The 25,420-nt window shown below is 50.1% G+C and overlaps 11 protein-coding genes across 11 annotated transcripts; 7 read left to right on the plus strand and 4 right to left on the minus strand.

Moving 5' to 3' along the window:
• Positions 1-750: 750 nt before the first annotated feature.
• Positions 751-2,334, plus strand: N7508_001359 (copper fist DNA-binding domain-containing protein; the record flags this gene model as incomplete). Its single annotated transcript, XM_058459425.1, has 2 exons — positions 751-826; positions 893-2,334. The coding sequence occupies 2 exons, from the start codon at positions 751-753 to the stop codon at positions 2,332-2,334; spliced, it is 1,518 nt and encodes a 505-aa protein (XP_058322957.1).
• A 2,310-nt stretch (positions 2,335-4,644) lies between these two features.
• N7508_001360 (putative alanine aminotransferase) lies at positions 4,645-6,505 on the minus strand (the record flags this gene model as incomplete). The annotated part of the gene is made up of 3 exons (XM_058459426.1): positions 4,645-4,899; positions 4,952-6,204; positions 6,391-6,505. 3 exons carry the CDS (start codon positions 6,503-6,505, stop codon positions 4,645-4,647), a joined length of 1,623 nt encoding a protein of 540 aa, XP_058322958.1.
• Positions 6,506-6,952: 447 nt separating this feature from the next.
• On the minus strand, positions 6,953-8,544 carry N7508_001361 (proteasome regulatory particle lid subunit RPN7; the record flags this gene model as incomplete). Its single annotated transcript, XM_058459427.1, has 3 exons — positions 6,953-7,145; positions 7,194-8,020; positions 8,080-8,544. 3 exons carry the CDS (start codon positions 8,542-8,544, stop codon positions 6,953-6,955), a joined length of 1,485 nt encoding a protein of 494 aa, XP_058322959.1.
• Positions 8,545-9,748: 1,204 nt separating this feature from the next.
• On the plus strand, positions 9,749-10,778 carry N7508_001362 (periplasmic binding protein-like II; the record flags this gene model as incomplete). The annotated part of the gene is given in 6 exon segments (XM_058459428.1): positions 9,749-9,801; positions 9,840-10,083; positions 10,130-10,353; positions 10,371-10,541; positions 10,563-10,656; positions 10,692-10,778. 6 exon segments carry the CDS (start codon positions 9,749-9,751, stop codon positions 10,776-10,778), a joined length of 873 nt encoding a protein of 290 aa, XP_058322960.1.
• Positions 10,779-11,802: 1,024 nt separating this feature from the next.
• Positions 11,803-13,590, plus strand: N7508_001363 (putative MFS phospholipid transporter (Git1); the record flags this gene model as incomplete). The annotated part of the gene is made up of 6 exons (XM_058459429.1): positions 11,803-11,970; positions 12,052-12,650; positions 12,700-12,718; positions 12,774-13,084; positions 13,154-13,424; positions 13,477-13,590. 6 exons carry the CDS (start codon positions 11,803-11,805, stop codon positions 13,588-13,590), a joined length of 1,482 nt encoding a protein of 493 aa, XP_058322961.1.
• A 2,385-nt stretch (positions 13,591-15,975) lies between these two features.
• Positions 15,976-16,212, plus strand: N7508_001364 (uncharacterized protein; the record flags this gene model as incomplete). The annotated part of the gene is made up of 1 exon (XM_058459430.1): positions 15,976-16,212. The coding sequence occupies one exon, from the start codon at positions 15,976-15,978 to the stop codon at positions 16,210-16,212; it is 237 nt and encodes a 78-aa protein (XP_058322962.1).
• Positions 16,213-16,281: 69 nt separating this feature from the next.
• On the plus strand, positions 16,282-16,803 carry N7508_001365 (uncharacterized protein; the record flags this gene model as incomplete). The annotated part of the gene is made up of 1 exon (XM_058459431.1): positions 16,282-16,803. One exon carries the CDS (start codon positions 16,282-16,284, stop codon positions 16,801-16,803), a length of 522 nt encoding a protein of 173 aa, XP_058322963.1.
• Positions 16,804-17,256: 453 nt separating this feature from the next.
• N7508_001366 (PEX11 family protein) lies at positions 17,257-18,262 on the plus strand (the record flags this gene model as incomplete). Its single annotated transcript, XM_058459432.1, has 3 exons — positions 17,257-17,323; positions 17,539-18,016; positions 18,100-18,262. 3 exons carry the CDS (start codon positions 17,257-17,259, stop codon positions 18,260-18,262), a joined length of 708 nt encoding a protein of 235 aa, XP_058322964.1.
• An 807-nt stretch (positions 18,263-19,069) lies between these two features.
• On the minus strand, positions 19,070-20,489 carry N7508_001367 (uncharacterized protein; the record flags this gene model as incomplete). The annotated part of the gene is made up of 2 exons (XM_058459433.1): positions 19,070-20,377; positions 20,424-20,489. 2 exons carry the CDS (start codon positions 20,487-20,489, stop codon positions 19,070-19,072), a joined length of 1,374 nt encoding a protein of 457 aa, XP_058322965.1.
• A 944-nt stretch (positions 20,490-21,433) lies between these two features.
• On the plus strand, positions 21,434-22,725 carry N7508_001368 (glycoside hydrolase family 28 protein; the record flags this gene model as incomplete). Its single annotated transcript, XM_058459434.1, has 4 exons — positions 21,434-21,685; positions 21,736-22,158; positions 22,211-22,340; positions 22,397-22,725. The coding sequence occupies 4 exons, from the start codon at positions 21,434-21,436 to the stop codon at positions 22,723-22,725; spliced, it is 1,134 nt and encodes a 377-aa protein (XP_058322966.1).
• A 312-nt stretch (positions 22,726-23,037) lies between these two features.
• On the minus strand, positions 23,038-25,326 carry N7508_001369 (aromatic amino acid ammonia-lyase; the record flags this gene model as incomplete). The annotated part of the gene is made up of 3 exons (XM_058459435.1): positions 23,038-24,884; positions 24,952-25,058; positions 25,127-25,326. The coding sequence occupies 3 exons, from the start codon at positions 25,324-25,326 to the stop codon at positions 23,038-23,040; spliced, it is 2,154 nt and encodes a 717-aa protein (XP_058322967.1).
• Between the last annotated feature and the right edge of the window lie 94 nt (positions 25,327-25,420).

Raw genomic sequence — 25,420 nt, forward strand, 5'->3', positions numbered from 1 at the left:
GTAAAGTACACGTAGAGTGTAGAATGCACTCCGTAGAATGCAGAATGTAGAATGCAGAATGTAGAAAGTCGAATGTACTGTAATATAGCTGCATATCGTTGGGGTAGGGCTGCCGGTTTGGGCATAAAGAGTCGAAAGTTTTATAAAAGAAAAATGGCCATTACTCCATAACCCTTACCCTAATTACAGAGTACCCTAACCAACCCAACGCTATAACTTAGACAATGTGGGTAAATCTGGAGTAACTTAAATTACAGTACAAGGTACCACTACGGCCATCCACAGCCACCTCAGCCGCAACGAAAATCCTCGCCCGTTATTAACGGCCCCTTCCCTTTCCTTCCCTTTCCCTCTTCCATAGGGTGTTCAACGACTCCTTATATCGAACGCTTTCTACTTTGGCCGCCACTACCGGTACTTGGTGTCCTGTCTTTAGGCCGGCGCCAAACGGTGCGTAGGCTTGGTCCCCCTCTCTACTCTTTACTCTCCGACTTTATCCCCCCCCCCCCCCCCCTCCTCCAATCTCGCCTGATACCCTTTGGATTTCCGCTTCTTTTTCTGGCAGTTCGCTGTTTGTTGGCGTTCTGTGAACCTCGCATTGGGACCTTTCTATATACCCTTTCTGTTCGGCTCCAGTAGCCATCGCCTTGACGGCTTGATTTCCCCCCGGTCTACTCCGACCGGCTTGTTTTCTTGATACCCAATTTCTCTCGGTCATCGCATGTGTACTTCACAGTAACACCCGCAGCGATGCTCATCGAAGGTGAGAAGTGGGCTTGTGAAGCTTGCGTCCGGGGTCACCGCGTCAGCAGCTGTCACCATAGTGGTACGTTGAATCATGCGATTCGCAATCTCACAATCTCTCAATTTGGTCTCTTCTAACCTCTATTAGACCGCCCTTTGACCCACATCAATAAAAAAGGCCGCCCAGTCTCTCAATGTACTCACTGTCGCGGCCTACGCAAGTCTCGGACAACTCACATCAAATGTGAATGCGGCGACAAGAAGAAGAAGAGCGATTCCGACTCTCACGATACCCATGGCCGTTGTGGCTGTTGCCATGGCCAGCGATGCACCTGTGCACTTAAAAAGGAACATCTAGACACTGTGCCTGAGACCGGTCTCCCTTTCTCTCCACCGCTTCCAGTTGAAACGGCGCGGAAACCGCCTCTGACCTCGACCAAGTCCGAGTCGACTCTGACGATATTCCGCGACGGCCACCATAAACCCGCCCATAAACATAATGACATGGCCCACAAATGTGGATTGCCTTATACGATTCCACGATCACATACTATCCATCACCCGTCCGATCTACCCCGTCGGTCCGTGGATCATTTGCCGTTGGGCCAGTCGGCCTTTATAAAGGATCCTCTGGCCCTGTCTGAACACCCGCAATCGCAACAAACATCGCAAAAGGGCTCTCCGAATAGTGCGCCAGCCTCGGGCGATGACGACGTGAACCCCGTTCCTCTCGACCAGTTATTCGACAAGTTTGCCACCCCTGCTCTCCCGCCATTAGATCGACCCAATGATGCGGTATCGAATCCGACTTCTGCTCCTTCTGCGATGGATAAATATCCCCTGGAGCATATTGTCACCAATGTCCCACCCCTCGACGTCTCCACCTTTTCTTCCTTCCCGACTACCAGCACCAATTCTCCGGCCACATGCATGGCCTTCCAAGAACCGTACCGAGAATGTTACTTCACCTCTCCGGATTCCGATATGCCTCTAGGCTCTGCCGGTATTGGTGCTCCCTCTGTCGACTGGTCGAGCTTCCCCCTGTACTCCGATGTCCCTGCCTCCACTAGCACACAAGCCCCGTCATACGCCAGCTTCGATTACACATACCCATCCGGTCTCCCACCACCGTCATCATCAGGGGAGATCTCCGAGGCCGACGAGTTTGGACCGCTGCCAGGATTAGGTCATGCCGGGAATGATATGCATGATCTGCACAGCGTCAGCGAAGCGTCGGACATGGACCATATGCGCCTCAGCTCTGCCTCCTCATTGGTCGGTCTGCCCCAGACGCGTCTCCTCTCATCCAATGACCTGGACTCGATCAACATCGACGACTTCCTCAAGTCGGCCAATGAGTCCACGGCCGCGCTCGAGCACCAGCTGCAAGCCAACATGGACCCCAAACCGGTTCCCTCGCAGGACCTCTACGCCATGTCGCAGGCCCCGGGATACAAGCCCATGACCACGGCCCCGATGACGATGCCCTCGCCGCCAGACTCCGTCCCTATCTGGCCGACCGGTCTCTTCGACGCCGACTCCACCCCGCCCATGGACGACAACTTCTTCCAGCAGTCCTGGGCGCAGTAAAAAAAAGATCAAGGGTGGTCCAAACTCCCTCTTCTTACCTTACCTTGCTTTCTTCTTCTACTTCTCTTCCTCTGTCCTGGGGCTTGCTAGTCGCACTCACCACCACCTCCACACCGTCTTCATGACCCTGATGAGAGATGATGATAAATGCCTTTTGTCTTGTTCCATTAGCCAGTCTAGATTCCTTCCTTGATAGCCATTCAATCTAGAGGGGTTTGCGATTTGGTCCATTGTGTGCCTGTGCCTTGTGTGCCAGTGTGCCTGTACATTCTTTTGCTTGATCTTTTCCTACTGTGCATGCCTGTGGTGTGTTTTACTGTTGTATAGACCTTCCAGTTTGTTTTACTCGTGTACAATGACTCGGTACTTTCAATACAGTCGCCTCCGGGCAATGATACCCAGATGCATGCAGTGCATAGACACTTCAGTGTCAGTTTCGGATTCGTGGCTTACTGTACATGAGCATATCGTGTAGGGGATGTAACTCTCCGAAACCCCCTGCCCTCAAACCCCGATATATCAGCAAATGACCATAGATGAAAATGAAAATACCATAATGATTACACCACTTCCCAAATAAACTATACACTACTCTCCTCTTTCTACACATCCACCAATCAAATCAAGTACCCAATATCGATCGAGTATCCCTTTCTAAATGTGGCTTCCAACCTGGCGGTGAGACCGGGTGCCTGGTACATCTCGCATCTCGCACCCATGCGACATTCAGCTCAGCTCGGCAGACCGACTCACGCGCGGTTGGTTGAATTTACATTTGGCTTTTGCATTTTGAATCTTGTCATCCCGGCTTCACCGGCTGACCGGCTTGATCTGTTTCCTTACGTGGAGTTGTCGATCTTTCATTCAGGATGGATTAGCACTTAGCTTACCTATACTCCATACCCACTCCCGCCAATAATCAATACGAGAAAGTACTCTAAAATATCAGGTATCCCCAATCCAATCACCACTCACCAAAAAACAAGGCCTACAATAGAAGAATATAATTCCGACCTATAACTGATACTATGGTATGAACCGTGTATAAGTAAATCCCGTACCAAAACCATACATACAATGCAATGCAAAGTCCATCTCATATCCACCCACGCACATACACATGTACTGTACAGGTACGTACAGCACAAAAGTATATCCAACAAGGGAGACCCCTGCACAAACCCACACGAAATAGCTAAGCATTAGCCAAGAATGCAAGTCGAGGCTTGTATCTGAGACGGTGTGTGTGGGTTTGTGGTTAGTCGGTGTGACTGGGCTATTCTGGTGTGTATATGTACATCTACATGTATGCTGTACGATTGGGTTGTGCAGGGGTCTTATTCGAGGTATATCTACGATCTAGCGGTGGCGAGCTTATAGTGGTCATGTGTTGTAGGGAGGACTGGGCTGAGCTGAGTTGAGATGAGCTTGGCCAGTCCTTGCATGCACTGCACACTGTACACTGTATCCCGTGCCTACTGTAAAAGGGGTTGGATAGGGATGTTTCTCGGTGATTACGTGCTGGTGTGTGTGGTTTTGTATTTCGAGTCTTGATTCTGCTTTGGGAATCTGGTTCTGGGGCTCACCGCTTCTTTTTATATCTACGTTGTGTTACGTTAATTTATTCGATGGGTGTAGATGGTATCATGCTTGTCATTGTATACTGGGATCTTGAGTTTTACTGGGTAGGAGTTTATGTAGTCTCCATGCGGACTGGGGTTCAGGTTGCTGCCCTGTTCCTGGATGCATACAGTTTTCAAACTTGGTCGGTTTGTCGCGTGATGTGGTTCGCTTTCTGGGATTTGAGATTATATTATGAGTATGTGATGGGAGGTTGGGATTGAGTCTGGGTTTCAAAACGGAGTGCAGTAGGTGTGCAAGGTTTGGGAAGATATGCATGTTTTCCTAGTATTTGTAGGCAGACTTGTATATAGCATCCATACTGGAGTCAGATGCCAAACCAATACCACCCAAGCACGATAAGTATCTGAGCTTGATATAGGGGATGGATTATATTAAGTCAATCAATATGCAATCCCACAAAAAAACCATGCAGGTAAGCCTCGCGGCAGATATGTATAACCCGGAAACCATGAGCCCCAAATGGCACGAAAAGAAACATTTTGATAAGAAAATGGCGAGTCCAATAGAGTAAGTAGTCTATGAGGTATCCCGAACGAACCAAACCCAGATCCAGATCCAAAACATAGCATCACAGAGTCCCAAACAGCAGACTCTAATCGCCTAAATAGAAGCGGGCCAGATCACGACCCATGCATATGTTATTTTTTTATACTTGTACAAGTGCGTTTAGCGGTACTTGTTCATGAACTCGGAGTGGAACTGAACAATACGCTCGACCCAGTCAGTGCCGGGGGCGAGGAAAGTAGTGCGGAAGTGGAGGGTGTTCTCCTTCTGACCGAAGCCAGAGCCGGGGACGACACAGACACCTGTGGCGTCGAGGAGGGCCAGACAGTAGAATTCGTCTGCGGCGCGGTTCTCGGCCTCGGCGGCTTCGATGGCCTTGGCTGGGAGGTTGATTTTGGGGAAGAGGTACATGGCACCCTAGGGTAAGTTAGTGAATTGGAAATCTGGAGATAGAGTGGGATAAACGTACCTGGGGCTCCTGGACCTCAACGCCCTCCATGCGCTGGAAGGCATTGTACAAGGAGAGAGCACGCTTGTGCAGACCTTCCGAGATACCAGTGTATTCCTTCTGGTAGAGCTCGTAGCTGGGCTCGCCCTGGACGGGAGGGTTGACCATGCACTCGAGTAGGCACTGTGCGACGACCGGCGGGCACAGACCAATACTGACGAGCTTGTAGATCTGCTCCTGGACCAGAGGGTCGAAGCCGACGAGCTCGAAATAACCACCGCGGTGGCCACACTCGCCGACCATACCCTTGGAGATACTGTGCAGCGAGACCAGCTCGACGTCATCGTACTTGCCGGGAGTCTCCTTCTGCAGCTGGCGCAGGCGCTTCTTGAAGGAGACGAACTCGCCCTTGAAGACGTTGGTCTGGTAGACCTCGTCCGCAATCACAACCAGGCTCTCCTCGGCGGCGACATCAAGGACCTTCTTGATGTCGTCGGCGCTCAGGGAGGCTCCGGTTGGGTTGCCGGGGTTGATGACTACAACGGCGCGCACGTCAATTGCGGCAGCCTTGGCCTCCTCGATAGACTTGAGGATCGCGGTGACATCAGTTCCCCAGGCCTTGTCCTCCTCGAGGAGATAAGGCACACACCGAGCGTTCAGCAGGGAGAGGGTCGCAGTATAGAGAGGGTACTGAGGGATAGGGACCAAAACACCAGCGCTCTCGTCGTTGCAAATGACGCTGAGGAGAGTGCTGACACCGGAAGAGGCACCGGCAGTCAGGAACAGGTCCAGGGGGTCGGCGGGGAAGCCGTCACGCTTCTCGATGAACTTGGCGACGCTGTTCCGGATACCAGGAGCACCCTGGCTGTGACTGTAGGCACCGACGCTCTGCACATTGGCGAGCAGGGTCTGAGCACGCTCAATAACATCCTGCTTGTATCCGAATGAGGACTTGAGGACCTCGGGGTTCTCCAACAACAATGGGTTCTCGACCAGACTCAGGACCTGGCGGAAGAAGGTAATGGGCTTCTGGTCGAGCTGCTGGGGGTTGCCGATATTGGCGAAAATCACACTCTCGAAAGGCAGCGACTTGTCGCCGTCGGTCAGGCGCTGGCGGTAGTCCTCGGCCTTGACGGCGAGTTCACCACGCACCGCATACTTGGCTTCCCGGACGGCGGGGTTGATATTGTCGACGTTCAGACACTTGGAGGTCTGGAAGGCCGACAGGGTACGCTTAGCGGTATAGGAGACGGTAGTCTGAGTCATGGTGGGCTCTGAGTTGACCCGAGGCTGTTAGTGAAGTTCAAAATAGGGCGATTGTTGTTCCCGATGTTGGGCTGGTGAGGCAAGCAGTATAAACCACAATGAGATGTGTAAACAAGGCAATCAGGCAACCGTAAACCGTGACGTGAGAGCCATATTGCGGAGATCCCACTATATAAAGCCGAGATCATACGTACCTGAAGCGGAGAGGCACCCCGCATGGACCGGGCGATATAGGAGGCCATTCGGCCGGGTCAGCGCCCGCAGCGGAGCTGCCCGCGCACAGGATGCGAGCTTAATTGACCAGGACATGTTCAAAGTAATCAATTACACGATATTCTGACAACCCTTGTGTTGACGGGAAGAAGGAAAAAATCCAGGGCCCCGGCCATTGGGCGGTGAATGGGTTGACTCAGCGTTTTTCCCCACAGTCCTGACGATAAGGGATATCGAGGCTTCACCGAGTCTCTACTGGTTTTACAGCGGTTACAGCGTTTCTACAGAGCTCAACATGGAAACCCGGTGAATGATATGACCTAAGATGTATAATGGTAACTCGATAGCGCCTCGGATCAGCCTCCGACGATCATTTTCCCTCGGAAAGTCTGACTAAATGCCCCCGGTTCTCCGGCGCCGCCCGATGCGGGGACCGATCTACTTTTAGTCAAGTGATATCATGGGAATGGTTTGATTCTAGACGCATATTCTCCATTCAGGTACATAATTGGTTGTCTTGGCTCATGCCTCCGGTATATCAATTCAGCTTCGCTCACTTCCGCGCAGACGCACGGATTGGCCGTACTTCTGAATCTTGGTGATCAAAGAGTCACCGTGCTTCACCACATCAGCATACTGCTTGTTCTTGTCATCGGGTCGATTCGTCTCAATGATTCCGTTGACACGGTCGATGGTGCAGGCAATGCGGTTGTTGGAAATGAATCGGGCAAGGTCCCTGGAATATTGTCAGCAGATATCATGGCGCGAGAGGAGAAATACATACCGGTCCAGGTAGTCTACTGTCACACCAAAGTCGTTGGCCATGCCGCTCAGCCCCACCACCCGGTAGCTCTGCAGGAGTTGCTGGTAGGCGCGCAGACGCATCTCACGAACGAACCAGGCCCGGTGCTCGTGCAAGTACCGGTCTTGGGTCAAGAATTGGTCCTCAACGCCTGCCAGTGCCACGAAGAACGAGCGGTAGTTGCCATTGTAAAGGCTGTTCACCAGGTTTGCCAGTGGGGAGAAATCGACGGGAACCTCAGTGTCTACTGGGGCACTAGATCCAGTTGCAAATGAGGTCAAGTTAACGGCGGTAGTGGCACCAGCGGGTGTAGATCGCGACACGGAAGCATCCTTCATCTCCTCTTCCCGAGCACCAGGGCCAGAGGAAATCTCTCCACTCAGTGCAGCCAGCTGGTCTTCTCCAGAACCAAGAATAGCCTTGATCTCGGGTGCGTCCACCACCTTCGCCTTGAAGTCCACCCGCTTGAGGGACAAAGATCCCGCAAGCACTGAGTAGATCACCAACGAAGAGTAGCTGCACAGTTCGTAGCTTGTGAAGGTAGACAGACTGTCAAGGAGGAGAGGTGCGGCAAGGGCGTAAGAGCGGATCGTAAGCAGGTGCAGTCCCTTGTATGCCTTGAGACGGTTTCTGCGGTCCCAGTCTCCACCGCTCTCGACCAGGGTCTCTGCCCGTTCGATCGTCTTGTTCACAAACAGGAGGTCGCCAAAGAAAAGTCCGATACGGAGCATAGCAAGCACTAAGTCGATCTTGGTACCAAGGAAACCGGTCTTTTCGAGGAGGGCCTCGTGCGATTCAATAGCTTTGTCCTATTGGAAACCAGCGTCAGTAAACGTCAATACGAGCAAACAATACCCAACGATCTCACCTTATCTCCCACGCGAGCCCAGAACTCAGCTCGCTTGCCGCGCGCGGCTTGTACTTCAGTCTCGCCAGCAGCTTCCTCTGCGTCATCTTCCTCCTTCTGGAAACTCTCCAATTCTTTCTTGTTATCCTCCAATAAAGACTGGTAAAGCTTCTCATCCCAAGGGAAATCAAACTTCTGGGGTGTTTTGCGAGAGGCAAGCAGGTTGGAGGTGAGGAGCGGCTTCGTTGAGGTACCTGCATTTTGCGGGTGCTGTGTTACGCCTTCGCCGGAGTTGTTCAGGATGCCCTCGGTGGGATGAGCTAGGTGCCGATAAAGCGGTGCCATCTTGTGCTCAGTGATGACATCTTGAAGCTTCTTCAATGATGTTTGCTGGACAGCTGGCGTGCAAGCCGGGTTGGAGAGGTTGAAGACATCTTGGGCGAGGGAGAGGTTGGGAAATTTGATGTATTGCGGATCAGACCCCATGGTGACGACGGGGACTGGAGATACTAGGGGAAATATCACAAGCAATAAAGAGATTCGAAAGGATAGAGGGAGGATGGAGGTGATGTTGATGGTCAAGCCAGGTGCATCACCGTAGCCCGAGCTCAGCTGGCGAAATATTGTTCCGCCCCGGGCCTTCTCTGCGGTTCTTCATATCAACCAACTTCATACAGCTTGGAACATGATTCCTTTTTATTTCTTCTCCTAGCAGATATGATTTTGATTATGCTAATTTGTTGTCAGGCCTATTGGTCGCGTCCTTTCATTTTCTAGCAGAATTGAGATCGATTGCAGATCAAATGACGTCCTCATCGGCTTGTGCCCCCTCTACTTTATCTGATTCACAATCCTTTCGATACCCGAGAAGATAATTCTCTCTTAGGTGTGGCTCGAGCGTATTTGAATGTGCCAAATGATAGATAATCATAACGCCGTCTCGGTATCACATCCTAAGCCACGCCCCAATGTTTATGATTCACATCGGGGACACCTTCTACAAAGAGCTCTCAGTCCTCAATACGCTGCTTTTTTTGGTGGAATTTGGAGATACAAGCCACTCCATAACAGCCAGTGATATGTTCTCAAACCTAACCGTAGTCCTGTACAAAAATATATATATATATATACATACACACAGTCAACACTCCATCACGCAGACTTCAGTGTTTGCATTGATCCCTTGAAGCGAAGCACTGAGATATGTTTTTGAGACAATTGAACAGCAATATTATCAAGGCTTCTCATATAGATGTGATAATGGATTTCCACATCCCCTGGAGCTGTCTCTGACCAAAAGAGCATGGTTAGTACTTGGCGGAACTTCGGGGTTAGACGGCGCGAAAAGCCTGCAAATGGCAATAGTATGTAATTAGTTCCATTAGGTTCCAACTAAGACAATAATAAACTAGAATAGAGCACGGATGTCAAGGGTCTTGGCCTACTTTCCGGGGCATTCCTAGACGTATCAATGTCCCGATTTCGAAAGCACGATTTCGGAAGCAGGAGATGGAAAGTCTCCCAACAGCGGCTGCCAGGGAGTAAACCAAGACATCGTAAGCTCGATAAATCCCTAACATAGTCTTCCAAGACATGCCAGAGTGAAATCTCGATATATTGTTTCTGAAGAAAGTTAGAGTACCTCAGATACCGTTGGACCCACCTTGCTTGATAGTTCTCTGGGGTGGAGATGGTACATTCACTGCTTGCTTCATTCAATTTGATCCCCGATCCCTATAATATGTACTAAAAAGATTCCCAGTTTCCACTTATTAGCCAAGGAGACCGGACTATTGTTGCCTGGAAAACCTGATTCCCGGATATAGAGACCAACTTGACTGTGGATTCTTCGAACGCCAATTCCAGCGTGACGATACCGATGGTGCTGATATTGCTGCTTTGCAAGCCCTACAGGTCTATGGTCATTGGAAGCGCGAGGGAAGCTTCTTCCATATAAGCCTCTCAAGTGGGAAGATGTTTACTCCTCCATCAAATATCCCGAAGGCACGTTCGAAACTTTCATCTGTATGCAGCATCACCTCCAACGGTTATTTAACAAACTACTAACAAGCCATGGCAGAAAACAGACCAATTCCGCAGCTTCGCCTACAACAACCAATCACCGAAGGCTTCCAACAACCCTTCGGCGTACGGCGAATTGCTTGACCCCTCTAGGAAGAACAAGCTCGTTCTCACCCAACCCAACGACGGTGCTGCGATCACCTACCTATACTCAGTGATTATCGGAAAATATGACCGGGAATGGTTTGAGGGTCTTCAGAAACAAAACGTGAAGTGAGTTCGTGGAACAGGCGAGCCAGCGAACTATGTGGCAGAGAAGAACACCTCGTGCGTTCTGTCCTTCACCACGACTTGATCAAGGCGGACAACATCGCTAACCACCCGGAAAGCCGAACTCGCATCTTATGGCCTCAGACTGCTGCCATCTTTGTTACCACCCTTCGACCGGAGAGCTCTAAGTCGTTTTTGAGTTAGCTGCTTAGCGATGAATATCAGCAATGGTCCCTTGATAAAGGTAGCTACGTCTTTCGGAAGGATTTGGAGGGTCAGACTGGGAGAGATTGGAAGGAGTATAAGGTTCATCTCTAACTGAATTTGCTACTTTCATGGAGAACCGTGAGCTTGCTGAGCAGTGGCGTCTTCAATTTGAGATTTCACTTGGTGTCGCTAAGGGTGCAAGCTCTGCTAACTCTTTCTAAGGGAAGATGCACACTTTAAGTTGACTTTCAAGAGGGCATCAATTAACTTGACTTTTGAGGGTTCCTTGACTGCTCTGCACTTTATTTAATAGGCCTCTCAAACGAAATTCAGCAAGTACGTATATTTGACTATTGAATTAGGCTCCCTCTAAACAACATGTATATCATATTTCTTGGATTTAAATCCTAACTTGCGCATGGATCTCCTATGAAGCAGAAGAGAGAATATAGGTTTAGCAATGGTCTTGAACGTGGCCAGCCAGGAAAATCAATGAACCTCACAATGATGTAGGGCTATTAGAGCGCTGATGTAAATAGCCATGCTAGAAAGTCTTGGAAATTGAAACTAAAATGTAACAGGAAAAAAGGCTGAGAGAATCCACTTCAAAGTGAGCCCACTTCGGGCGCGCACGTGCGGGAAACAGATGTTTATTTCCTCCGAGGTTCTCCCTTCAACTTAACGGCAAGCCGTAATCAATAGAGGTGACTTGCGTGTACTCTTTGTATTTTATATTATATCCCGATAGCACATATTTCTCTCGGAGTGACCGATGCAACAATGAGTCCCATTGGTCAGCCCTGCAGGAAAGTAACTCTTATCAAATAAACACGCGAGCGCTATTGGCACATGGCGGAAACCGGCGGTTTGGGGGCTAAAGCTTAGGGTGATAAAGCTCGGGGGCCGGGTGCCACTACCGTCCGATACTTGGTTAGACGCGGGCCTCCGCACTCTGTGATAGGTACCGGGTACCTTGATGCTAATCCCATCTAGGATGTTCCTAGCAGGCTTTTTGCTTTTGCCTAATTTTTCCATATCTCTTTAATTGCTCTAGTTTAGAGAAAAGAAAACCCTTTTTCTCTTCACAACTTCTTCCTCACGCCAGACTCCCGTCATCGTAACCAGGTGATATACCGCAAACGGTCCCGTGCTCACTGCAGCTTCCCCTCGACTTTTCACCTCCGCAATCCTGCAGAGGTCCAATCGTGAAGCGCAAATCCACCTGCCTGAGTTTCACCCGCAGATATGAGCGCATCCGACTCCAAACAGATGACCGAGAAGGGACCCGATCCTCTCAAGGAGGAGCGTGGAGACCTGCCACCCCTCGAGGATGTCGCAAAAAGTCGCTGGGAGCGCAGTTGGCCAACCATTGCTTGTGGTGCTGGTCTTTTCTCCGATGGGTACCTGAATCAGGTGAGTATTTCTCCGTGTTGTACCACAACAATGCTGTCCGACATACATGGGATGCTCCAGTACTGACACGCTCCAATCTAGATCATCGGTCCAGTCGGCACCATGCTGGGCAAGATCTACGGAAAGGCCTATACCGACTCCACTGCGGCGCAGAACGTCTCTTCGATTGTTTTCGCCGGCACCGTGGTCGGCATGCTGGGTTTCGGTTACACCAGTGATCACTGGTCGCGCAAGTGGTCCCTAATGATTTCCACTATTATCCTGTTCATCTTTGCTGCTCTCGGAGCAGGATCTTACGGTGCTGGTGGCAGCATCGGAGGAATGTTCGCTGCCCTGACTGCTTATCGTTTCTTCCTTGGTGTGGGTATTGGAGGCGAGTATCCTGCTGGATCGGTGGGAGCTGCTGAGAATACTGGAGAGTTGAAGCATGGTCATCGCAACCGTTGGTTTATCATGTTTACCAACTTCCAAATCGATGCTGGTTTCGTGATTGCTTCTTTGGTTTCTATGATCCTGGTTCTGATCTTTACCGAGGACCACCTGCGTGCTTGCTGGCGTGTCGCTTTGGGACTGGGTGTCATTCCACCTTTGAGTCTCATGTATCTTCGACTGAAGATGGATGAACCGGAGGAGTTCAACCGGGAGCGCATGCACAACTTCCCTATCTGGTTGATCATCAAGTAAGTTTGGTTATTGGATATGAACGGGCTTTGGCTAACCTCTTTCTAGGTTCTACTGGAAGCGCCTGGTATGTGGACTCTTGTCGAATTTTCAAAATGATAGCCACTAACCTAATTCAACAGACCGTCGTCTCTCTGATCTGGTTCCTCTATGACTTTTCATCCTATAGTTTCTCGATCTACTCTTCTGAGTGGGTCTCTATCATTCTCGGCGACGACACCGCACTGTGGAAGAGCTTTGGCTGGGCCACCGTGGTCAACTGCTTCTACATTCCCGGCTCCGCTCTTGGTGCCTTCATGAGTGACTGGATTGGTCCTCGCTATACCCTCGCTCTTGGCGTTGGTCTCCAAGGAATTGTCGGATTTATCATGGCCGGATGCTACAAGTGGCTTGCAACCAAGGAGAACGTTGCCGCTTTTGTTGTTGTATTCGGGTGAGTGACTCAAGACATATGAGGGAACACCTGAAATAACCACCACCTATGCTAAATGATTGACTACAGAATCTTCTCTGCCCTCGGTGAAATGGGACCCGGCGATAACATCGGTCTGATCGCAGCCAAGACGAGTGCAACTGCCATCCGTGGCCAATACTACTCATATGCAGCTGCTATCGGCAAGATCGGAGCATTCGTGGGAACCTACGTGATCCCAATCGTCCAGAAGAATGCCCCCAACAAAGTCCGCTCTGGCCAGGATCCCTTCTTTGTCTCCAGTTCACTGTGCCTGCTGGCCGCTTTCCTGGCCATTTTCATGGTCCCGCAAATTAACCAGGTATGATGTAACACAAAAGCCCGTCTCACCCTAAATGCTGAACATTACCTAGGACACGATCACTTACGAAGATTCCCAATTCCGCGACTACCTCGAGGCAAACGGCTACGACACCACCACCATGGGTAACCATAACCGCGAGAGCGCCAACACGGAACAGGAGTAATCGCTTTACTCAGATCAGCCCCATCGCACCACACCACACATTGCTCACCCATTTGAGCTCTTGCTCTACAGCCTGCAGCCCTATCACCCGTTCTCAAAAACATAATACCCCACGCGCCAATATGATCAGTAATCTTGAAACGCCATGACACGATTGATGAGACAGCGACAATACTGGCCCTTGCGACTTGTTTCCCCTGCCCCTGCGACATGGTTGATAATTTCATGAGACGCGATATTCATGTACCTAGCGTGGGCATTGACGGAGCGGATCTGCTGATGATCTAGCTTGGTGGTGCGATTTCGCGGGATAGGTAACTCGGTTGATACATGCATGTGGTCGAAACGGATCTCTTAGTTGAGAAATATGGAAAGCCTATTGCATCATTTATTTCTTGTCTGGCTTTGAAAATTCCTTTTCAGGGAGACCTTTTTTGACCTTCATGGATTTCAGCTACATCTGTAGTGATAATTCGGAGCAAGAACCAGCGTCTGCATGATATCGAGTGTAAAGCTTCGAGGAATACAAGACAACCACCGATATGCCTGAGTGCGACAGAGAAGAATTATATTCTCATCATGGGAAGCCATTGATCCACAAGTAACATACGAGAGGAAGAAACCAGGCATGAGAGCAACCAGAGCAGCTTAGCAGAAAGTCGTGAGTATAACTGGATAATCATTAAGTGGAGGGCAGGCCAGAGATCACATCAAGCCTGAGACACAAGGCACGGTCCCAGGGCAGGAACAAAGAAAAAACAAGGCAAATAGCTTAAATCCTTATCAATCTCCAAGACGCGTCTTGAGACCAAAAAACGCGTTTTCATGTCCGCAACTAAGATTTCTCCCTCCCATTAACTGGAAAACATCACCAAATTGCCACGTCCGCCCAAATAGGCAATCCGGGGTAACAAAAGAACTCAACACCTCAAGAAATCTAGTCCATCCATCTCAATCTAGTCTTGACACGTCTTTCAACCGACAGACGCCTCTTTATGTTAGCTTCTTAGTTTTCTCCCTCCCAATAATTGGAAAAACATCACCAAATTGCCACGCCCGCCTAATTAGAAATCCCGGGGTAGCAAACTATTTAACTTTTGATCTAATCAATACATTTCCGGGACGCAAATGTTCAGGTTCACGCATTCAAATTCATCGTCGCCTGGGGCTAGATCGGTCACGCCTCCGGTGACTAGGACCATGCCTTCACCCTGGGGAGACCGGGGGCCGAAGTTGGTTGCGTTGAAGGGTGAGTCGAGGGTATTGGTTACTTCGCTGTGCGTCCATCTTTCTTTGACAGCTGCAAATGAGATTCTACAGAAGAGGGCGAGATTGTCATCTAACTCGCCAATTAGGGAGGCGTTTAGAAAGGGGGCGTGGTGGGTGCTTGTTTCCAGCTATATGCTGGCAGAAAGATATGCTGGACAAAAGCATGAAGTATGAGCGAGTCCACATAAGCCTTCGCCAAGGTATCCAGATTTGAAAGCTCATCACCACGGTACATCAAAGACTGCCGAGCAGATCTCGGATGAGTGCCGTGTTTTGCAGGGTTCAGCCATACCTTACTAGTCGACTGTTAATCCCTTCTTCTCCCCAGATTTCCTTCTCCACCGTCCCCAGCCTCCACCCGATCTCAGCTTACGCAGCTCGCTTAAGTACGCCCCTTAAAGCTATTCATTGGCTTTACATCGGCTGTTTCGTCGGATGCACCTGGGATATGACCCTCTGTCGTTTATCCCAAGCTATGAAGCTAGATCTTTTACCCCTGCCAGTGAGGTCAGTGCGTGACTCTGGGGTAAACGATTGCAAGAGGCCCATTTCAAAGACCAAGTTCTGGAGATCTTGGTTCGTGTGTATAAGTTGTTTATACTCATTCTGATTCAATGGCATTCAATTCGTTGATAAGAGTGGTTGTTCGCTCTTGAGTATATCCCTACACAGATGCTCGCCATTCAGACACTCTCCAATGCAGGCATCAACCTCCTCATACAACGCTAGCCTGTTGGCAAATCCCTCACAATCAACTTCGTTCTCGGGAGTAAGAAGCACCGCCGCAACAGATATTCCCACACAACCTAATTCAAAGCAGGAGCAACCCTAGCAGCAACGGGCTAAGCAAAGAACTTACACAAACTAGCCGCAGCCGCTTCTTCCTCGGTGTCTTCGAATCATGCCTAAACCCAGGCTTTGTGCTAGTAACCTCCTCCTGGTGGAAACACGAAGAACAACCCGCCCGCGTAGGCCTCCGGTATAGCGCGAACGGCATGATCGGCGCACCATCAGGTGTCATATTCTGAGCAATCGTCCACATAAATGTGAACGGGGTGTTCTCCTACCAATTCATAATCTTCGGTGGGCTCACTATTCCCTTCGGAATCAGTCTGTGATGGCTGCTCTCCGATTCACCATTGACAGCGAGCTTTCTGACAGAGCGGGAGCGATTGTTGTCCACCGCTTGAGCAGTAACAAGACCGGTGCGAAGAATACGCACATGAACGAAGATCAGATTGCGAAGACGTTGCTTAATGGCCGAATTTGGTTATTGGTTTTTGCGGTTTTCGCGCATAACTTGACGAATTCGCTGCAGACAGCTGCAGACAATGTTTATGGGAATTATTATTAAGGGCTACGGGTATTCGACTTATCAGGCTGTTTTGCTTCATATTCTGCCTTCGATTATATGGCTGTTACCATGGTTGCTATTAGTATTACGCTGTCGACGAGGTGGGGAGAAGGGAAGCGCATTTTCTTCATTATTCTTTGTTATATTCCTGGTCTTGTTTCGACTGCGATGCTTTTCGCTTTGCCTTTCAATGCTGGTACGAAGACTGCGCACCTTGGTGTCATCTTTAATGTTCCGATTGTGGCTTCTTTTGCTGGTATTATGTACTCGCTTCTGGCAACTAATGTGGCTGGATACTCGAACAAGGTACTTGCGGGCGTGCTATTAGTCTCGTCGACTTGTGTTTCGAATATTGATTCACCGCAGGTTTTCTTGACGCGTGAGGCGCCTTATTATCATACTGGGATCACGGTGTGTATGGCTGCTTTTGCGGCCAATATGGCTACTGTCTTTGGGTTATTGTATGTGTTGTATGCTCGGGAGAACAAGGTTAGGGATGTTGATCTCGCTGGGGTGGAAGGAAAAGATCTTGTCAATGCTTTCTCCTACTTGACCGATCAGCAGAACAGGACTCTGCGGTATAAGTTGTGACTTGATAGTTAGGCCGCAATACAGTAACTATGCATTGAAGATAACAGAGTGGTAATTTACCGGCCGATACGTATCATCTATAGAAGAGACTAGACAGCTCAGATTACAGCTATTCCGCACTGGAAAGATAGATCCAAAAGAGATAAAGAAAGCGAAGAAAATCTAGAGCGACAATACTGCAGAATAAGGTGTACTCTATTCGAGTATAAATTGACCTTTAATCGTAACATTCCACAAAATAAGTATTAGTCATTGACGTATATACTCGGGCCTTCACGTGAAGCACGAGTAAAACACGGGGAAGTGGACTTCAGACGTAAAGATACCTTGGCTCCCGAGATCTCTCCAGCCGAGGTTGCTTTTCCGGCTCCATTCGCCGTTCAATTACCGACCATCTTCATTTATCACTTCTCACCTCTCACCACTTCTTGACATACACACTCAACAGTCATCATGGTCGCCGATGCTCTTGTCTACCACCCTGCGCTGGCGCACTACCTGCGCTTCGTCGCAACCACAGGTACGTGAACCCCGATCCCACGCCTGTACACCTCGAGCCTGCACACGACATGTGCACACCAGCTTTGCAGCAGCAGAGCCAACTACCCCCTGATCCCACCGCAACCACCTCATCCTACACATCCAGTCCAATCCCAACTCCCACTCCCAACAATTCCACCCCTTCCCCACCCACACTGAAGACGCGATCCTGAATCCGCTAACCAAACCACACAGTCGGCCGCGACAAACTCCTCCGAACAATCCAATACTTCTCCCGCTTCTACGCCTGGTACCTATACCGCACAAACAAGCCCCAAAGCGCCATCGAGCCCTTCAACGCGATCAAGAAACAGTTCGGCACAACGCGCAAGATCCTCCGAATCGGCAAGTTTATCGAACACCTCAAGGCCGCCTCCATCGCCTTAGACAACAAGAGCCCCGTCGACCCCATCCTGCGTTACCTGGCCATCGGCCGCCAGCTCGGCTATGCCGGCTACCTGACCCTCGACACGGTCACCGTCATTGACGTGATCGGCGTTCGGAAGCTGGCTTCCGCGAAGCGGCTGCAGGAGTCCGCTTATAAGGCGTGGGCGGCTGGTTTGCTTTGCAGTGCCGTTGCCGGTATTTATACCCTGTACGGTCTGCAGCAGAAGGAGAAGACTGTTGATCGGAAGGAGGGTGAGGGAGTTGTTGAGGCTAAGAAGATTGAGAAGTGAGTTTCCCCGTTCCCCGTCACCCGTCACCTTATGCCGGGACTGTGGATCTTCTGGTTTGGATGCTAATAATTTTGATCAGGGAGCGCTCCGCTGCTCGGATACAGCTCATCTCCGATCTGTGCGACTTGGCTGCTCCTGCTTCTGCTGTTGGCTGGGTTGCTCTTGACGATGGCATCGTCGGTATCACCGGTACCATCAGCAGTTTGATTGGTGTCTGGTCCCAGTGGCGCAAGACCGCATAAATGGCGTCTTGTTGGTGAGGGGGGACATGTTGGTCCGGTGTCTCGACACTACCTTACCTAACAGTGCATGTTGGTCGTGAGACGAGAGTTGGTCGAGGTATTATTATTGCGCACTCCACCTATATCCTGAATGCGTTTCTTGTCTATGAACAGACTTGTACCTTCCTGTTTCTAGTATATGTCTACATGCAGTTCTTATGTTCTCGTATATAACTTTACTTGGCTTTCTTGGATCTTGAATAGATCGGATATCATTCTCGTCGCATCGTGGCTATGTCCCGAACTCCCTAGCAAATCTACCCTCCGGTCCAAACTCCCGCTCAACTTCACCGGCTCCTAGGTCGCGTCACATGGACGGCTTAAACGGGGCAGGTCTGAGATAGTCAGTATGGCCACACCACAGCCTTGGAACAGAAACACAAGTACTTACAGCACCGCAAGAGCCGCAGCTCTTGCCAGCGCCGTCAGTGGCGGCACCGCACTTGGGGCAGGAAGCGTGACCCATGATGTAGATGTAGATTTGTAGATGTGGGTGAAGAAATAGATCGGATCTGGCGTGAGTTAACCACCGAGGTACTCAAATGTGGAGCAGCCGAGCCTATAACATACCTTTGATCTGTATGAACTAGTCGAGGTGATGAGAAAGAAATCAACAAAGTGAAAATTGCTGACTTTTGTACCCCGCCTGACTGGTGCCCCGCTCTCTTTGCGCCAAGATATAGCTTCACTGTAAAGACTCTATATCCTCCGTTGAGACACTTGACATGATGGACAACACAGACTATTTATCACTGGGAATACATAGCACTAAATATCCCACATGCCCTTCACCTCCCTGACCGCATCCCCATACATCTTCACCCTCACCTCATCCCTCCTCCAAAACGAAGGCCTCTTATCAAACCCATGAACAACACCCTCAACCATAAACCCACCTACGCTCTCCATGAAACCATCTCTCACAAACCCAAGCAGTCTCTCCCGGAATGTCTCCCCTTCAACAAGCAACGGATCCCAGCCACAAGTATAGATAGCCACCTTTGGAGGATAAACAGTCTGTATCAACTGATCCGGTGCAAGACCAGGGGATAAATATGGATGTGCCATATCCACCTCACCAACACTCATCTCCACACCGACAGCAGAAGGAGAAATAGTAGAAACAGGCTTCCTAGGCAAATCCCCACACCCCAAATAAGACTCATCAAACAACCTAAAAACACCCGGCGAAATCATAGATTTCTTCCGTGCAATGGGATTGCTGGAATCACGCTCCTCTCTACTCTTCGTCCAAGCAACAGGTGGGTAGAATGCCACTATCCCAGCAAATCTAATGCCACCCTGGCCATCTGTACCCTCACCACCATCCCCATCCTCGTCACCCTCCCGCCCCTTCCTTTTCCGCAGTTCATCCCCCAACCGAAACGGAACCCCCAAAACAAGATTCCCACCCGCACTAGCACCACTAAGCACGAAACGCGACTGATCGAGATTATATTCCTCGGCATGTTTCCACAGCCAGAGTATAGCATCAACGCTATCATCCAGCGCTGTCGGGAAAGGATGTTCCGGTGCGAGGCGGTAGTTGATGCTTATTGATATTGCTTCCGGGATTGCTTTTAGGATTGTACTGCACCAGCGCGCGTCATCTTTTGCATGGCCGATTGTGAACCCGCCACCGTGGAAGGTTAGGAGGACTGGTCTTGGGGGTTTGGGTTGATTTGAGGGCTGTGGTTGGGGTTGGGGATTGGTTTTGGTGAGTGGACTTGGGGGGTGGTGTAGATGTATAGGTCTATTGTGCCGGGCTTTTTGCTTATTGTTGTTGGGATTGTTATCTTTGAAGTTGGCTTTATCGGGAGGGGCGTTGAGATGGATCTGTCTAGAAGGGACAGGAGGGTTGAGAGGAGGCGGTAGCGTTTTGCTCTTTTTGTGAGGGTTGATTTGGATTGGGAGGGTGGTTTGGTTGATGGCATGGTTGACGCTTATTGATGAGGGATTTGGTTTTGATGGGGAGCGTATGTTATATTTTGTCTTATTCGGGGTTTTGTATGTTTTGTATGGGGGATGATGTAACTTGGTGGTCACGTCAGGCTTGTAGGTATTTTGCGGGACGATCTACCACGTGGAAGACGTAGTCTAGGCAAAAGATATAAGTTCAGACAAAAGCACCTCTTTGCGCGAACTTGAGGGAGTTGATGGCGCAGAGCCGGCTGTTCCGGATTGTCATGGCAGCAGTGACAGCAGTGACCCATAGAAGAAAGCTCTTATCCTTGGATGCATGCGCCCTGCATATGGTTACATTCATGAAAAGTGAAGAATGGTGATGACCAAAATAGCCCAATAAGCACTGATCATGGCGCTGTCTTGTTCTAGACTGTAATTATCTATATTGAGAGCAAATTGTAGTATATATTGCCTCAAAGGTCTCAAAAGAAAGGGGTATGCCGAGGGCTACCATAGAGCAAAGGCCAGAATGGTGGAGACTTGGTGCCCTTTGAAGAATAGCCTGAGCGTGAACTACAAACTTGGTATATTGCTTGATTGTTTTCGCCGAGCTTTTTCAAGGGGCTATATGCCCGCCTACTTCTGTGGATTTCAAGGTTTGCCGTCAAGGTAGACCGCCACTTCCGAGCCATACAAAGTCAATATCGCCAAGTTGCTCAATAAGTATGAATTTGTTGCTACTTCGATCCCGGTTCATCCGAAGATTCACCGGTGTTGAGCTTCAGGCATCAGACCATACCTAAATGAGCCGTCGGCTCACACGACCCCGTTGCATAGTGGATCTCCACTCAAAGCCCTAAATGTCTTTCTTCGAAACAGCCGTCTAGAATGACAAATGAGCTTGGCCTATTCGACCACCCCGCTGTTTCGATATGCTTGAGGCTTGCCACCCTTCCCTTCTGGGTTCCACGCCCGGTTTAAAACTGAAACAAGATCCTGAAGCATTGATTGCCGCCAAAGCCGAGCATCACATTGGAGGAAATAACGGCTGCCTGTCCAGATGGGGTCAGCCAATCTCCCGGAAAATATTGGGCCGTCCCTGTTGAGGTTCTGTTCTAGCTCCGATTCAGTTCATTTTAGAGCTGTAGGAGTATATAATATAGCCGCCCTCTGCTCTTTGCTTGAAAATCTAACCAAAACATTACATTCTTTTTCATTTTCTTTATCATGGCGTCCCTCAAACTTGCCCTTGTTGGCCTGCTTGGCGCTGCTGCCGTGAATGCTGCTCCTGTCATCGCCCCGGAGGCTGATGTTCTTGGAAATGCTCTCCTTCCCCGTGCTTCTTGTACCTTCTCCGGCTCCAGTGGTGCTGCCAATGCCATCAAGAACAAGAAGTCTTGCTCGACCATCACTCTCAACAACGTCGCTGTCCCAGCCGGAACCACTCTGGACCTGACAGGACTTAACAAAGGCACCACTGTAAGATCATCCACCTCCAAGCTCAAGGTCCATTACTGACAGTTGTATAGGTCGTCTTCGAAGGAAGCACCACTTTCGGATACAAGGAGTGGGAAGGTCCCCTCGTCTCCGTTTCCGGAACCTCCATCACCGTCAAGGGTGCTTCCGGCGCAGTTCTCAACGGTGATGGTGCTCGCTGGTGGGACGGAAAGGGAACCAACGGCGGCAAGACCAAGCCCAAGTTCTTCTACGCTCACAGCCTGACCAGCTCCACCATTGAGAACATCTACATCAAGAACTCACCCGTGCAGGTCTTCAGCATCAACGGCGCCAAGGAGCTCACCCTCACCGGAGTCACTGTCGACAACACCGATGGCGACAGCAAGGGTGGCCACAACACCGACGCTTTCGACGTTGGTTCCAGCAACGGTGTCTACATCACCAACCCTACCGTCCACAATCAGGACGACTGCTTGGCTGTCAACTCCGGCACCGTATGTATATTCTACATGCAATCCTGGTGAAACATTAGCTAATACCATCTAGAACGTCCACTTCACCGGCGCCAAGTGCACTGGTGGCCACGGTATCTCCATCGGTTCTGTCGGCGGCCGCTCCGATAATGCCGTCAACGGTGTGACCATCGAGAACTGCAACATCAGCAACTCCCAGAACGGTACACAATCCATTCCCAATGCCTATAACAACAAGATTCTCTAACGCAAATCACAGGTGTCCGCATCAAGACCGTCTATGGTGCCACCGGCTCCGTCAAGGGCGTTACTTACAAGGACATCACCCTCTCCGGAATCACCAAGTACGGAGTCGTCATCGAGCAGGACTATAAGAACGGCAGCCCTACCGGAATCCCCACCAGCGGCGTCCCCATCACCGGTCTGACCATGAGCAACGTCAAGGGTTCCGTATCCAGCAGCGCTACTGATGTCTACATCCTGTGTGCCTCCGGTGCTTGCTCCAACTGGTCTTGGAGCGGTGTCAGCGTCTCCGGTGGTAAGAAGAGCAGTAAGTGCAAGGGTCTCCCCAGCGGTGCTTCTTGCTAAATGTGGAACGCTGCTGCTTTCAAATTCGAGTTGGAATGCCTTTTCGTACTCTGATTGTTTCTGGTGGGCTTTTGTTTGCCCTTTGGCTAATTCGGTTTTGTATAATTATAGTTCCTCCAGGGGAGGGCTAGATTAATTTCTTCCTAGAGTCGAATTGCAAATTTGTTATTTGACTAAACCTTTCTCGCTGTCTTGTACTTCATAACTGGATTGAGCAGAAACAGAATGAATGAGTGAACATCAATTCCATTGTGCCATTGTGGCATGATCTAATAGCACACTATCCCCAATCATGTCTTCTTCTGTCTTGGTCTAGAAGCCATTGCAACATCTCCAATCATCCCCCAAAGGCTGCCGAATCCTCCCATCCCTGATAGCATCGTAAATAATCGAAATCCACGACCCGACAGTTTTCCGCGGACGAGGAGGAATGTCCGCCGCAGCCTCCGTATCACCCGTAGGATGTTCTCCAATGCCGCAGTGGAATGGAACATCCAGCTCCCGTCGGACAAAGCGGTAGAGGGCTTTAGCAGCAGGTCCAAGAGATGACTCCGCGTTTAGGTCGCCACAAAATGACTTCACTCGCAAGCCCAGAAATAACGTCTTTGCTTCTTGACGGATCTCCTTTTGCAGATGCTCAATTACCGCAAATGGATCTTCTGTGCTGAGCTCCTTGGCATTTGCTAGCAGGACCGGCGCCATGGCTGTGGACAGTGCCTGGATCCTAACAGAGAGATCGTCACGCGCAGAATGTCCCCACGAGTTGCGGAGAGCTTGGAGGAGCTCAGTTCGGATTGCGGAACTCTTATCCTGCCTCATTTGTACAGAGTCAAATGCCAAATACAGCACACTGTATAGATTCTCCAGGAAAGTCTCGTGAAGAATGCGCAGATCCACCGCTTGGCATGTCACATACAAAAGAGCCGCACTCATCATGGAGACCAGCTCGACAGCCTGCAGCGTATACCGTGCTGAGATCAGCGCAAGAGAATTGATAGGCTGGTTGTTCATCTCGGCCGACTGTACATGCGAAGTCACCGAGTTGGCCAGGAAGCCAAGCTCAGACATGTACGCGGCCATGTTGATGTCGACGCCCTTCATCGTGAATGACAAGCTAGGATCATCGGCTGCGAGATTTGCTGGGAGACCTTTGTTCATGTCTGGGTTGATGAGCTCGGACGAGTAGCTGAATAGCAGTTTGCCGATCATCTGGAGGCCTCCGCGTGTCTTTTCCATGGCCATCGAGACGGACGCTGCTTGGAAGTTGGAGCAGAAGTATACTTCTCCTGACTCAGAGTCTATGACGGGGTTGTCTTGTGTGGAGTTGAGTTCTGTGGTGAGTTGCTGGATGGCTAGTCTTAGGTCTTCGACTACCGGTCCAAGCCACTGCGATGCACCACGGAGGGCATATCGGTCTTGGATTAGTCCCTGACGCAGACGATCTTTCGTTCCCGAGGTTTCTATCAACTTGGAGTTGATGATTCCCTTGCGGATATTGGCTGCGACTTCGATTTGGCCAGGATGCGGCCTAATCTTCGCAGGGAATTCATGATAATTCTCCGCATTACCCATCATAGCCTCACACGTTAGCGCCGTAAGACCTTGAGCGAGTAAGACCAGCTGACTGGCTTCATGCGCCGCCAAAGATGCAACAGCAGCAGAAGCAGCCGAGCCATTGATCAAACTAAGACCTTCCTTCGGTTTCAAAATGAAAGGCGGGATTCCAATAATCTCCAGCGCCTTTGTCGCAGACACAATCGCAGCCTCTGGTTTGCGATCCCAGTAAACCTTGATATCAGGGTTTCCTTCCAAAATGCCAACGAGATACGAGAGGGGCATGAGATCGCCCGACGCAGAAATCGACCCGCGCAATGGGATAATCGGAGTGAGACCTGCCCGAAGCAATCTCAACACCGTATCGATGATCTCCAGCCGGACGCCAGAGTGGCCGCGCAGTAGATGGTTGCAGCGTACAAGCATGGTCGCTCGAACCCATGTCACTGGCATGGCGTGTGAAGATAGGTTGTAGTCGCCCATGCGCGGAGAAAAGTCGCTTCCTGAGAGTATCCCTGACTGGGTCAGTTGGAGGAGCGATTGCTGTAGTCGGATGACATCTGATGTACGGGTATCGGCGCTGCCTCCAAAGCCAGTGTTGACTCCTAACAAGAAGGATTAACCGTTTTGCTCTTCTTTGGAATTGATTTCTATTTAGACAGGGGCTCGTACCATATATGCAATACCCTTTGTAAAGGTAGTCGTTGAATGTCTCGATTCCCGCTTCAACTCTCTCAGTAACCTTGGTATCTTTGGATACTTTTGCGCCGCATCCCTCACTAAAATACGTTGTTAGTCATGATATTGCAACATGTGTTGTGTAGCAAAGCAAAGTAAATAGGGGTACAACCGAGCAACAGCAACCACACTGGCAATATCCAAAGTTTCTCCGTCAACATTGACCACGCCTCTATGAACCAAAGACCCGATCTTAGCCCACGATTTCAGAGTCTCATCTTTGTGGGGAGTTGGATGTGAAGGAGTAACCAGGGAAGAAACCGGAGTTGCAGTATAGGAAGCCGGAGACATAACGAGGCTTTCAATCATTGTAGCGCGTTGCTCCAAACGTCCAATGTAAGATAGAGTTTGGTCAGGAATAAGAAAGATGGATGTGAGGACTCTTTTTCTCCTTTTCGCATCT

This window comes from Penicillium antarcticum, assembly GCF_028974205.1.
Source record: "Penicillium antarcticum strain IBT 31339 chromosome Unknown utg000002l_segment0_segment0, whole genome shotgun sequence".
NCBI lineage: Eukaryota > Fungi > Ascomycota > Eurotiomycetes > Eurotiales > Aspergillaceae > Penicillium > Penicillium antarcticum.